Source organism: Plasmodium berghei (genome assembly GCF_900002375.2).
Source record: "Plasmodium berghei ANKA genome assembly, chromosome: 4".
NCBI lineage: Eukaryota > Apicomplexa > Aconoidasida > Haemosporida > Plasmodiidae > Plasmodium > Plasmodium berghei.
In genome coordinates this window covers 564,781-578,784 of record NC_036162.2, presented here as the reverse complement: position 1 = coordinate 578,784, position 14,004 = coordinate 564,781, and the positions used below count along the sequence as shown (strand labels likewise).

At 22.1% G+C, this 14,004-nt stretch overlaps 3 protein-coding genes across 3 annotated transcripts; 2 read left to right on the top strand and 1 right to left on the bottom strand.

The window, feature by feature from the left end:
- Window positions 1–1,206: 1,206 nt before the first annotated feature.
- On the bottom strand, window positions 1,207–4,768 carry PBANKA_0416000 (high molecular weight rhoptry protein 3, putative; the record flags this gene model as incomplete). The annotated part of the gene is made up of 7 exons (XM_034568204.1): window positions 1,207–1,883; window positions 2,000–2,794; window positions 2,924–2,980; window positions 3,080–3,145; window positions 3,304–4,261; window positions 4,369–4,478; window positions 4,705–4,768. 7 exons carry the CDS (start codon window positions 4,766–4,768, stop codon window positions 1,207–1,209), a joined length of 2,727 nt encoding a protein of 908 aa, XP_034420217.1.
- A 3,175-nt stretch (window positions 4,769–7,943) lies between these two features.
- On the top strand, window positions 7,944–8,654 carry PBANKA_0415900 (conserved protein, unknown function; the record flags this gene model as incomplete). Its single annotated transcript, XM_034568203.1, has 1 exon — window positions 7,944–8,654. The coding sequence occupies one exon, from the start codon at window positions 7,944–7,946 to the stop codon at window positions 8,652–8,654; it is 711 nt and encodes a 236-aa protein (XP_034420216.1).
- Window positions 8,655–10,417: 1,763 nt separating this feature from the next.
- Window positions 10,418–13,926, top strand: PBANKA_0415800 (WD repeat-containing protein 66, putative; the record flags this gene model as incomplete). The annotated part of the gene is made up of 2 exons (XM_034568202.1): window positions 10,418–13,388; window positions 13,562–13,926. 2 exons carry the CDS (start codon window positions 10,418–10,420, stop codon window positions 13,924–13,926), a joined length of 3,336 nt encoding a protein of 1,111 aa, XP_034420215.1.
- Window positions 13,927–14,004: the final 78 nt, after the last annotated feature.

The following is a 14,004-nucleotide window of genomic DNA, read 5'->3' as shown; positions in this document are numbered from 1 at the left end:
CTATAAACCTTATGCACAAACCCCTTTTTCGCATATAAAAATGAATATATATATATATATATATATATACTGTCATATGAAAATATATATCCATTTATTTATATTTATATTTATATTATCTTGCATAAACATTTTATAATATATTTTCTTTAATATAACTTTCCCATATACGTACACACATATATAAATATATAGTATGTGTACATATCTACTTATTTTATTGCATATTATATCCCCTTTTTTTCTCCAATTTTTTTTTTTTATACATGTAAAAGTCGAAAATTCCCATTTATAATAAACTTAGGAGAAAATATATATTATTAACTAGTAGTGGTGAATAAGCTCTTTGAAGTCTCAAAACAATAAAATTTAAATGTGCATAAATAAGATTGTGAATACGCAAAAATGCAAATAAATACGCATATTATCATTCATTTCTTAATTATTTAGAAACGGTTCGAACTGCTTCTAATCGTGTCTTAAGACAAACCCACATCTTATCTCAAAGTTTAGCATTTCGAAGCTTATTATTGTTTCTAAAACATCTCAACATTTTACTTACAAACTTTGAATGAAAAAAAACAATTTTATAATTATATACTAACCATAAAAAAATAAATACCCAAAACGAATAAAATATATTATGTACCTATTTTAAATGCGTTTATACCCAAATTTTCGAACCACAATTTTTATATGAACATGTTAATTTTATTTCACGTCCCCATTTTATATATATAAAATTTTTTTCCTATTTCTTATTACCTTTAATATTATTTATACTAGATACAGAAATAATTTAAAAGGTACTATTTAAAAATGTGTTACCATTTTATTTAACTCACAAGCCCCTTTATTATATTAAATTTAAAAGCTTATTTTATGAGGGTTTATATAAAAATTCATTCGGTTTTAAATGTAAATATATATATGCACATAATTTTGTATAAATAAAACATATATATACATTATAATTATTTATTTGACAGTTTTGAAGGATTTATGAAAAGGAAAAATTTATCATGTGTATATATGTTTTTATATTTTATTGACAAGAAATTATAAAGCTCGGAAAATTAATAGAAAAGTAGGTGCAAGCATGCACATATAAATACATTAAACACCAAAATACTTTTCCAATGACTTGCCTACATGTCTTTGTACATATAATACATACATAGTATAATAAAATATGAAGCTTTTAAATTATAATAAATTTTTATCTTCATCGGTATAAGGTTCAGATGCAGGGGCGTTATCTTCCTCATTAGTATAAGAACCTTTTGTTTCATCATCATCATTATTATCTTCGGTACTTAATCTGTTTAAATATTCTTTAGATGCAGTTTTTATTTCTTCAGTATCACTAGGTTTGACTTTTTCATCAAACGCAAGCTCGGTTTTACTTCCACTATTAGATGCGGTTTTACTTCCACTATTAAATGCGGTTTTACTTCCACTATTAGATGCGGTTTTACTTCCACTATTAGATGCGGTTTTACTTCCACTATCAGATGCGGTTTTACTTCCACTATCAGATGCGGTTTTACTTCCACTATCAGATGCGGTTTTATTCTCATTCAGAGTACCAATATATCTATATAATTCTAATTCCAATTCTTTATCTCTATCAGCTAAAGTCAAATTATCATCACTTCTTATATTTTCATCGAATTTAATATTTGGATTTGGTTTGGGCTGATCCTTATCATCATAAGGAACGCTTGTTGGATCAAACTTAGGAATCCATTCTTCATTAAATTTTGCCATATCTTCAAGGGTTTTTATCTCAGGTTTTTCCTCATTATCAATCTGTTGTTGAGCCCTTTCTTGTACATCTTTATTTTGTGCGAACTTATCGAAGTCTTTTAATATTTTAACCACTGAAAAGGGAGAAGCAAGCAAAATAAATCAATAAATCAAAATAAACCAATAAAGAAAAATAAAGCAAAAATAGAAGACAGAATAAATGACAAAGCTACATGCACACAAAACTTACTTTCGTTATAGTCAAATAATGTATTGTCTTCAATCTTATTATACAATTCTAGCATTTTTGAATATCGTGAAGTATTTAATATCGATTTAATTTTTTCTATAATATTATTAACTATCTCAGGATGAATCATTTTAGATTTTAATGCTTCAAAATATTTATTATGATGGCAATAAATTTGTTCATAATAATAACGATTAATATGAAGTATGGAAATAACTGAAATAAAATAATATATAAATTTTTTAGATCCTTTATTGAAATAAGATGTGAAAAAATCCATTATAGAATACTCAAAAAACGGACTAGACGGGTTAGATAAAACTAAATTTGATAACCCTAAATATAATGATAAAAATGTTTCTGGAACATATAAATTCCTTCTATATAAAACGGATGGAATATGTAAAACTGCGGCTCCACATGACCTTGCATATTTTAAAGCATTCATATTGTTATATAAAAAGTGTGTCTTTAATGATGTTACAGTCTTAAAAAATTTATGTAAATATAATGATGTATATCTCACTAAAGATAAAACATTCTCTAAATTTAAATATTGTCTAATTAAATTATATGCTTCTATATGTGTAGATATTAATATACACTCAATATGAAATCCTTTATGAATCTGATCTAATTTTTCTAATTTTTTATCTTTAGATGCTTTTTTGAAATCACTATCTTTAGTTAAAGCATATTTTTCAATAACATTACAAATATTTTCTACACCTGCCACTTTAAAAATATCAACTTCTATGCTAAGGTCTAGACTTTTCTTTACAGATGTACATTTGACTACAAATTATAATAAAAATTAAATTATATCATTAAAATTATTTCACAACATAATAATTAATCAAATATTATTCACATATAAATGTTTTATTTATAAATGCATATTTATTTTTATTTATTCTTTTATACTTGGTGCTTTAGGCGTTTTAAAGCTAAAATCTCCAATTTTATGTGATAATTCCTTAACTGTAGAATAAAAAAAGAAATAAACAATTAGTATTCATTATTATCAAACTATTAATAAACTTTGATCATGCACATCTATATTTATGCCCATTTTCAAACCTGAAACATAAGAGATAGAAGGCGATTTTCTTTTAAAAATAGAAAAAACATTTTGAAACGCATCAACTAAATTAAAAGAAAAAAAAATTATATATAAATTAATGATACGATTTAATTATTTATTGTATAAAAAAATATAATCAAAATTATGTGGGTATGTTCAATGCTTTCTCATTAAACCCACATACATCTACCCAAAAATTATATATTTTTTTTAATTTTACCAAAAATGTTAGATTTTTTTTTGCTCAATTTAAAATTTGTTTGAGTGTTGTCAACATAATTAGAATCCGAAGATATTCCAGCAGAAAAGGAAAAATATATTTTATTTTTTGGTTCCAATTCTTTAAATACATCTGGTAATATGTTTTTCTTGGGATTTCCCAAATCTTTTCGACTATAAACTTTAAATAAAGGTTTTACCCATGGATCTCTGGGTTTAACCAAATTTAATTCATTTGTAGTTAAAAATTTGTGAAAATATTCAATTTGATAATCTCTTAAAGAATTGAATAAATTTATTAAATAGTAACATATATTTGGATTATCGTCATCTTTAGTTGAATTTAAACATGAATTCTTAATATGATCATCTATACATGATAAAATATTATCTTTTGACTTGCATTCCTTATTATAATGAAGTTTTAAATAATATGAAGGGCATATTAACTTAAAACTATTTTCATTATTTCCCTCTGTTATAGCTTTTACTATTTCTTTTTTTTCACTATATTCCATATTTGCACATAAATGCTTCATAGATGATAATTTACTACCCACAACTTCTAAATATATTTGATAATCTGTTTTATCCATTTGAAATGATAAATATTCTTTATTATTTTTATCTCTTATATTTGTTTGTACTAAAGGAGGAAGGATACAATATGAATCGAATTCTTTTACTTCAAAAATTGTATATTTACCAACGGGTTCTATATCTCCAAATGTATCTTTATAGTAATGTCTTTGCTCATTATCAAGAGTTTTTGCTAAATAACTTATATCGGGCTCTTCATATTCCTTTAAAAATTCAGGTACCCATTTTTTTTTTAAACAAGGCTTAAAGTCATGTTCATTATTAAAACTCAAATGTTGTGGAACCTTAAAAGGAACCGATAAATAATTATCAACAAACCAATGGAATTGTTCCGGTTCTTCAACGAAATCTAAAAATGCCTACAAACAGAAAATCAACGAAATATTGACAAAACAAAACGACAAAATATTGACAAAGTGATGATGCGAATATATCCTCTTCTCTTTTCCTTTATAGCTATTCTTACATTTGGGTTGGGTCCACCCGCTTTGGCGTTATAATAAGATATGAAATTGCATTGTAGTAAAACCGATAGTTTTTGACTTAAAACTCCATTGAAATATTCCTTTCCCCAAACTAATAAAAATATGTACATACATACATAAATATATATATATATATATATATATAATATAATGATGAAAATATAAAATAAGAAGGATAAACACAATCTTTAAAGACTAATTCATATAAATAATCATGTATTACTCGAACAAACAAAATATTGTATAACCCAATATTAAGTTGGAAAGAAATCATATCTATATATATATCTATATATATCTATATGTAAATATATTACCTTGAGAAACTGAAAAAGTGCAAAGGGAAGCTAGAAAAAGTTTTGTAAAAGAGTTTGTTGGCATATTTTACTTATTTCCTATAACATTCTATTGTAAAAAATGGGTATAAATGTGTATATAAAATTGGGCATAAAATGAGTATAAAAGTGAAGATAAATGTGTGTAATTAAGAGAGGGGGTTAAGAGGAGGGGGTATTAAAATCGTCTAGAACTAACAAATAGTGTATTTAAGTGTGTGTATTTAAAAACTTACATATTTTATTTGTTGTATATGATACGTAGTACAATAAATATATTAATTGTATTTCCTATGATACGTGTAATACATCATATTTTTTTATATTTAATTTTTGGGGCAAATTACTTATTTAAAAATGCTTAAAAGTTAAAAATATTTGAAAATGCCACAAAACAATATTTTAACTTTTAGGGTATTTTAAAAAACTTAAATATACTTTTAAAGATTAGTTATATTAAAAACTAAAGCCATGAATGAAATTATATCATTCAAATATAATCAAAATATTTAAAAACAAAAAAATAAATAAAAAAAAACATAATATTAAAAAATATATAATATTTATTTTATTCTTTTTAAGCCATAACTTATTTATATACTTAAATCATTAAAATAAAGTATGCATTAAAAATCGCACATCTTAAAAACATAAAACCTTAAAAATTAAAAATAGCCTTAACAAAATTTAAGAAAAATAATATAATTCACTCTATTTTTTCGCTTACATGTTTCATAAGGCTGTAAACAAAACGTGTCAAAAATATATCCTGATAGATACTATTTAATTAATACGGTATTTTTTTTTAATTAAAGAAAATGATAAGAAATCATTAGATGCATTATTATTATTTTTTTTTACTCGCTTCCAATTTGAAACTTATTTTCCATGCATATATGTATGAATGGGTCTAAAACAAACCAACCTATGATCGTATTTATCCTAACACTACACACTATCCATATGTGTACAATTTATTTTTTATTATTACCATAATAATATTAAATATTAAAAAAGAAATTGCATATTTATTTTTTTTAAGCATATTTTGTTATTTTATTTATTAGTGTTTAATCTTTGGTTATATTTTTTAAGAGAAATATCAAAAATAAGCACAAAAAAATTTTAATTTTTATAACGCACCGTTTTGCACTTGTGTATATTTTTTTATTTGCCTTTTACCAAAGATTAAGAAAATCAAATAGATGAGGGGAAAAAAAATAAAAATAAAAAAATAATTAAAAAAAAAATATAAATATCCCATTTTATAGACTATAATTATTATATCTTATATTTTTATATAAATATATTTACTATTTTATGCATTTGGGGGTATGTAACTAATATGATATGTGCTTACATCTTAACTATTTATAATAGTAAACAATGCGCTATAATTATTAGTATTACATTTATTTGTGCTAATCAAATTTGCATATTATTATTGTTATTATATATTAGTAACTATTCTTTTTATAATTTTGAAAAAAAAAATTAAACAAAAGTATTGTATAAAAAAAAAAAGGGAAACAAAAAAATTCTGCGTTACACATAAAAAAACATAAACCATCAAATGATCTGTTAATTATATTTTTATAGAATAAATATAGTGTACATAGAGAAGATTATATATATAATATTCGGAACTTAATTTTCTTTTTTTTTAAACACACACATATATATATTTTACAAATGAAGCACAACACTTTATATGTTCACGATTTGTTTTATTAATTTCAATATATTATTACTATATCATATTAATGTATTTTTACTTAATTCTGAACATTTCAGCATTGAACATCACAATAATAAAGATATTATATAGACAAATTAAAGCACAACGCCATAAAAAGATCACAATACATTACTACCTTTTATTTTACAATTACCCCAATTAAATTAATCAAATTGGCAACTTTTTTCCGTTTTACTCATTTAAATTAATTAAAGACAAAAAAACATATAAGTAATATACTTATATAATTTAAAGACTTATAATTATTGTAAAAAGTTGAATGTTCTACATTTTTTTTTATTCCCACACCCATATTGTTACACTTTTAAAAATGTATTAATCCCACAAAGTGTAACATATTTTAATTAATTTACATTTTTTTCTTCTTTTTAATTTATATTTCATTGTTTTTCATTTAATAATATTCAAATTATTTCCTGGCTTTGGCTTTCAGCCAACTATCCTTTCTTATTTGTTTTTATCATATATATTTTTCATTACTATGATATATTAATGTTTTATAGTCACGTATAATTACAATGTTATATATTTTTTTTATGTTCATTAGCGTGTACATTTATTTGTGTATTTATTCATTTTTTTTGTTTATTTTGCGATAAAAAATTAGCAAAATCCTTCGAATTCCGTATACAAAATAAGTAACATTATTATATATTATATTTTGCTTTAAAACATACACAACCATACCGATACTATTATCTATTTTAATTATATTCCACTATGAGGGTAATGGATTTGAATATGCATGTGTAATGTTCAAGTTGTGTGTGTTTTATTTATTAATGTGTTATTTTTGTTGTTTTATTTTGCTCATATAATTCCGTTTTCATTAACCAATTTTTGCTACATATTTTCACACATTTTTTTTGAATATAAATGCACCTTTATTTTTTATGTATGCTTTAGTATTTTTGCCTATTGAGAAATATACATATGTTTTATATATTATGCATACAACTATTTTAATTTTCTTTTAATTCAAATTAAAATAAATAATTAATTAATTAGCTAGTTTATTAGTTAATATATTTTTTATTTTTAATCGAAAATAGCTAGCATAAATTTTATGTATATAAAAAATGTATTTTATATTTTTTTTTAAATGTTAAGAGAGCATACATATATATGTGTGTACATGCAACTGTTAAAAAGACAACTGTTTTGTGTGCACTATTTTTTGTTTTATATATTTACTATGCTATTATAAAATAAAATACAATAATGTACTTTGAGAATATTTCATATGCAAGTGGCATTTTCTGTTTTCCTCATTTTAGTGATTTTGTAACTAAAAATCGGTTTTTATAATTCATGTTATATACACATGTTTATTGATATATCCTAGTTTCTTTTGATATTGCTCGTCATACATTTTTTTTACTATTTTCGTCCACCCTTTTTTATACATAAATATATTATTATTTCATCCTTTATTTTATTATTATTACTATTTTAAAATATAATGTATGAATTAGGGAATAAAAATAATTGTGATTTGAAAAAATGCATAAAGATATATAGAATTTGCATAATTTCCCATGTTCTTTTGTCGATATTACAGCTTTTTACTCCACGCCCATTTTTGTTTATTGCACATTTAATAGTAGTATGTATAGGGGCAAACTGTTTTGGTTCATACTTGACATATAAGTACTTTATTTTTACTGTTGTGAATATGATTTGTGGTATTAACGATTTAATATGGATACTTTTTAAATGTATAGGGAAAAACAAATTTAAATGGCTCAACCCCAAATATTATTGGAAAATAATAAATACTGATAATATATTTCTTGAGTTTTTTTCAACATCTTTACATTATATGCTTGAAAAAAATGAAGATAATTCACCTCAGAATGTACATAATAAATATGAATATATCACAAACTTTTTAAAATTATTGCTTGTTCAGAAAAAAGCATATGCATGGAAAATTTACATTGAATTATTTATAATATTAGCAGGAATATTTTTATATTTCCTCAGTTCATATATAAGTTGGAAGTTATATAAATACACATTAAATTATAATCAAACCGATTTACTATTTCATAATTATCAATATGGAACTTTTCATGATGACAATAATAAAAATACACCAACAGCACAAAATGATTTTATCCCTTTTATTGGACAGCCATACAAGATATCTGATTTTATTGAAAAGGGCTAAGAAGAACTTTTAATATTTCCTGATATAACTTAAAGATTTAAAAAATAAATATAGTAAAATTGCTCGAATGCGCAAACATATGCATTCAAATTTGTGTTAATTATAAATAATTAAAGATACTTATTTGAAACAGCACATATATATTATGTGTATATGGTCCTATCCTTTGTGATAATATAAGCCATGTTTTATTTAGTTTTTTTTCCATATATTATAAACATTTTTGTGCTGATTTATATATTAATAGGAATTTGTTATTTTGCTATGCTTTATATTTTTATTATTATGTTCTTTTATTTAGAATATCCTATTTGTTTAAAGTTTATGAACTGTTCATAAATATATGATCATAAAAAAAAATTATTTTATTCATTTTAATATAATAGCTGGCACAGTAATGTGCTAAATTCGATAGTAATGTTTCATTTTTTATATTACTATTTTTTAGGAACATGCATTCCTTTTTTTCTTTTAATTTTTACCTAAATGAATTATTCATGCTCTTTATTTATACAAAATAAAGAACTGTTTACTTCACCTTTATTTTTTCGTAGCTTTCTACTTTTTTATTTGTCTTTTTTTATTTTTTTAATAACACCTATGTTTCATAATTTGTTTTTTTACCTATTTTGTAAAAACTATTTTTTATAATTAAAAACAAAAAAAAATACAAATGTAAATATACAAAATATTCACTATTCTACACATTTTCAATATAACATTTTTAATAAAGGTAATTCTTTTCTTTTATTTCCTTTCCTATTGTTCTATATGAAGGAAAAGAAAATCAAACAAATAAAATATGGCAAAATATAATAAATAATTTGCGCTTTACAAACTCTATCCATGGAAAATTAAATGTTTGATATGTTTTTTAGAAATAAGGAAAACAATGATCATATGCATTCTTATTCAAGGGAACAATATATATATATATATATATATACATTTGTTACATAAAAAATAATACACATATATTTTTGATACTATTCCTATTATGTTGCCACTATTTTATATAGTATGTGGAAAATGTTTATCCCAATCTTCATATACTACATTTATTTTTTTCTTTATATTTCTTCCAAAAATACACATTCTAAAATGCAGCTAAATAACTCGATGCTTTATTACTAATTTTTTAGCATAATAAAATTTTAATTTTTTTTAAATTACAAAATAAATATTATTTATATCCAATAATTTACAATTCATTTAAGAAATATAATGAACATTCATGCGAATGAGAAAATTATACACCATGCCTATAAATATAAATATGAAAGTTTATACACAATTTTATCGAATTTGCATCAATAAATTTAAAAAAATAAAATAATAAAATGTACATACGTATTCAATATGTGTATTCTTTTTGCAAAATTTATCGCGTCTATTTTATGCTGTTTCAAAATGGCGATTCAGCGTATTCAGGGGTATTTCCATCTTTCAATACATGTATGATAATTTTATATTCTTATTATTTACATTGTTATATATAAAATAAATAATTTCGCATTCAATATAGTTAATTGTATTTATAATTCTAACGCATTTCCAAAAAATTCTGTCTAATATATATGCATATACATACTTGCGTATTGTATGTGTAGATATTCTACAAAATATTTATTTTAATCTCTCTGAATCGCTAATTTATAAAAATCAAATCTTTAATTTTTTATTACTATATTTATTCTTATCCTTAAAAAAAGAAATATATTTATGCATCCATATATATTAATGCTAATATATAAGAATAAAATATGAAAGGAGAAAATGCCCCGGACGAATCTATCAATTTGAAGTTTTGTTATGGAATAAATAAATCATTTAGTAGTGTACATGTAGTAAAAATAAAAGAATGTAAACAAAATGATGTGCTCATTATATACAGCTCAGATAATAATATTGTTATGCTTGTTGAAAAAAGACAAATAATATTTCGAGGGCATTTTAACGAAATTACAAATTTAGTTAAAAGTTATAATAATGAATATATCGTTTCTTGTGATAAAGGTTTTAATTCATCAATTATTTTATGGAAATTATCTAATAATACATTAGTTCCCATAAAAAAATTCGAAATCACTAATTTCCAAAATGATCAAATAGACAAAAATATATTGCAAATAAATTCTGAACAAAATACATTGCCTTATCCTAATAAAACTCAAGTTGAAAATAATCAAGTTAAGGAAAATCAAAATCATGGTATAGGATATGAATGTATTGATATAAGTTTTGATAATGCATATATATGTGCATTAACAGAGAGAAAAATATATAATAAAAAAAATATTGAAAATGGTCAGGCAAAAATAGGTCATTTAAATAATAATTATGACCATGCAATAAAAAATGATGAAAATAAAAAATGTGTGTATTTTCAAGAGTTAATAATTTTTGACATTAATGGAGGAGAAAAAAATAAAATAGTTTGTAGAGATAAAATTTTTGGAAAAGATAAACAAAATAAAATACGGTTTAGTAACAAATATGAAATTGTTACAAATAGTTGTTCAAAATTATATATTTACAAATTTGATATAAAAAAAAAAAAAATTAATCATTATAGCCCGTCTTTGTATAAAAGTAATAAAATACATGAACAGTTAATATTTACTGAAACATCTTTTGTCCAAGATTCTTCTACATTATTAACAGGCACAACTAATGGATATTTAATTATATGGGATTATAGTACTATATTTATTAATAAAACAAAAAATACTATTAAACAAAGAGAATATCAAAAATCTTTAGAAATCAAAAAAAATGTTTCTATAAATAATATAATAAGCTATGGGAATTTTATTATATTGGGATTAGACGATGGTACAGTGCAAGTTTTTGATAAGCAATTAAAATGTTATGCATGGTTTAAAAATCAAGAAATAGGTGCAATCAAATCCATATCATTTGAATCTTCAAATTTCCAAGAAGATTTTTTTTCATGGAACTCTTTTATTCTATTTACTGATAAAAATATTATTAAACAAATATATCCAAATAATTTTAATACTTGGGATAATTTTTATACATATTCAAACGAAATTCAGAACAATGCAGAAAATACAAAATCACACCAATCATCAATTACTAAAAATTCTACTTCTAGTATTGAAGAAAATGATTTAAAACATATCAAAATAAATCCCAAAAACATAAAAAACGATACTTCAAAAATAACGAACAAAATTAATGAAGATAAAATATTACTTCAATTTAATAGCACCTATATTAATTGTATATGCATAAATCCTATGTCCAATGAAAATATAATATATATTGGTAACACAAATGGGTTAATTGAAATATTTGACTTTGATAAAAATGTAACTATTGATTTAATTTTTTTAAAAGACAAAGAAATTACATCCATGGTTTTCAGTAATAATGGTGAAATTCTTTCTGTAGGATCTAAATGTGGATATATATATTTGATAAAAAAAAATAATTTTGAAATATTTTTTACTAGTAAAGATATGAAATATGAAATTGCATTTTTATATTTTAGTCATGATGACAAAGTATTAATCTCAAGCTCAGCAAATGGAAATATTGTTATTTATAAAAATAATCATAATAATACACCAACTAATTCTTTTAGTTCTGATGAAATATCCAACTGGAAATTTGCATACAAAATTATTAACAATAATGATAATATACTCACTGATTTAAAAATTGTTAAAAATAATAATGAAGAATATATTATAGCCGCTATTACAAATAATAGACATTTAATATTTTATAATTATAATTTTTCTGAAAACACTGTCTCGATATCTTATATATCAATAGAGCAAGTGTACACACCAACATGTATATCCCCAACCTTATATTTTTATAATAGACAAATTTTATGTATATGCAATGATAAAAGAAATGTTCGTTTTTTTGATATAGAAACGAACAAAATAATTAAAACAATAATTTTACCATTTAAAAATCAAAACGTTAAACATTTCATACATATTACAGATTCACCATCACAAAGTGAATTTCTTCCAAACGAAAATAATAGACTTGATATTAATTCAATATCTGAATATTTACACCTCGAACAAATAAAACATGATTTTAATAAAAATCAAATTTTTATGCTTAGTCTTAATGAAAAAATGATTGTATTCACTACAAGTCCAATTGACTCAAATTGCTTTAGATATATTGGGATTATTGTGTGCAGCGGTAATATAAAAAGTATTATATATAAAAATCAAAGCGTCATCATATTAAGTAAAAATAAAATATTTTACTTTAATATTAATACTCACACTTTAAAAAAATATATAGAATCTCAAAGCAATACAATGCAAATTTTTATAGAACAATTAGGCGGGGAAAAAAGTAAAATATACAATCAAATTGTAGATTCTTTTTATTATTGTGAAATTCAAAAAAAAAAATTTCAAAATAAAAACGAAAAACACGATATTAAGAAAATATTAAATATTTTATCTATTGAATATATTTTTGCCTCTATAAATATTTTCTTATCTAAATTTGAAATACAAAATATAATTCAAGAATACCATTTTTACTATAAATATGTAATTCCCCTCTTAAATAATTATAATATATTAACTGGTCATAATAAAATACACCAAAATTATGAACAGTTCATAAATCATTCTATTCAAATGGGAAATCTTACACTATTAAACTATAAATCAAATGATGATATTCTTCTCCAAAATATATATTTCGTTAAACCCCTTCCTAAATATGGTAATCCCAATAAGACCCACAAATAATCCCTATTACATACTACACACTTATTCGTATATCCCTATTCACATTGTGTACATATATAATATGCGTGTGTGTGTTTGTTTGTTCGCTTTATATGTACATAAAATAATTAAGCAATATGAAAATTCTCCTTTTTCAATTTACCATAGTATATAAAAACTGCAAAGATACACTTATTGAAAGCCAAGAAGATGAAAATAAAACAGATATAACGATGGAATGTGAAAATATATTTTTTAATATTAATGCATTTATATATACCTATTTTAATTTTGCAATTCATGAAGAAATAAATTTTGAAAAAGTTATAGAAGATATAAAAAATTATTATCAAAAAAAGAATAATAAGAAAACTATTTTATGTAATGATTTTTTAAATATATTAAATAATTATGGAGAAAATATGGATCAAAATGAATTTAAAAGAATATATCAAATTTTTACAGAAAATTATAATTCCCTTAATATGGATGAAATATTTGATTTTGAAACTTTACACGATTTAGTTCAATAATATATTCAATTTTTTATTTACAGATAAGAAAAAAAAATTATATATAAATATAAATCAAGCCAAACAAAAAAAAAATAA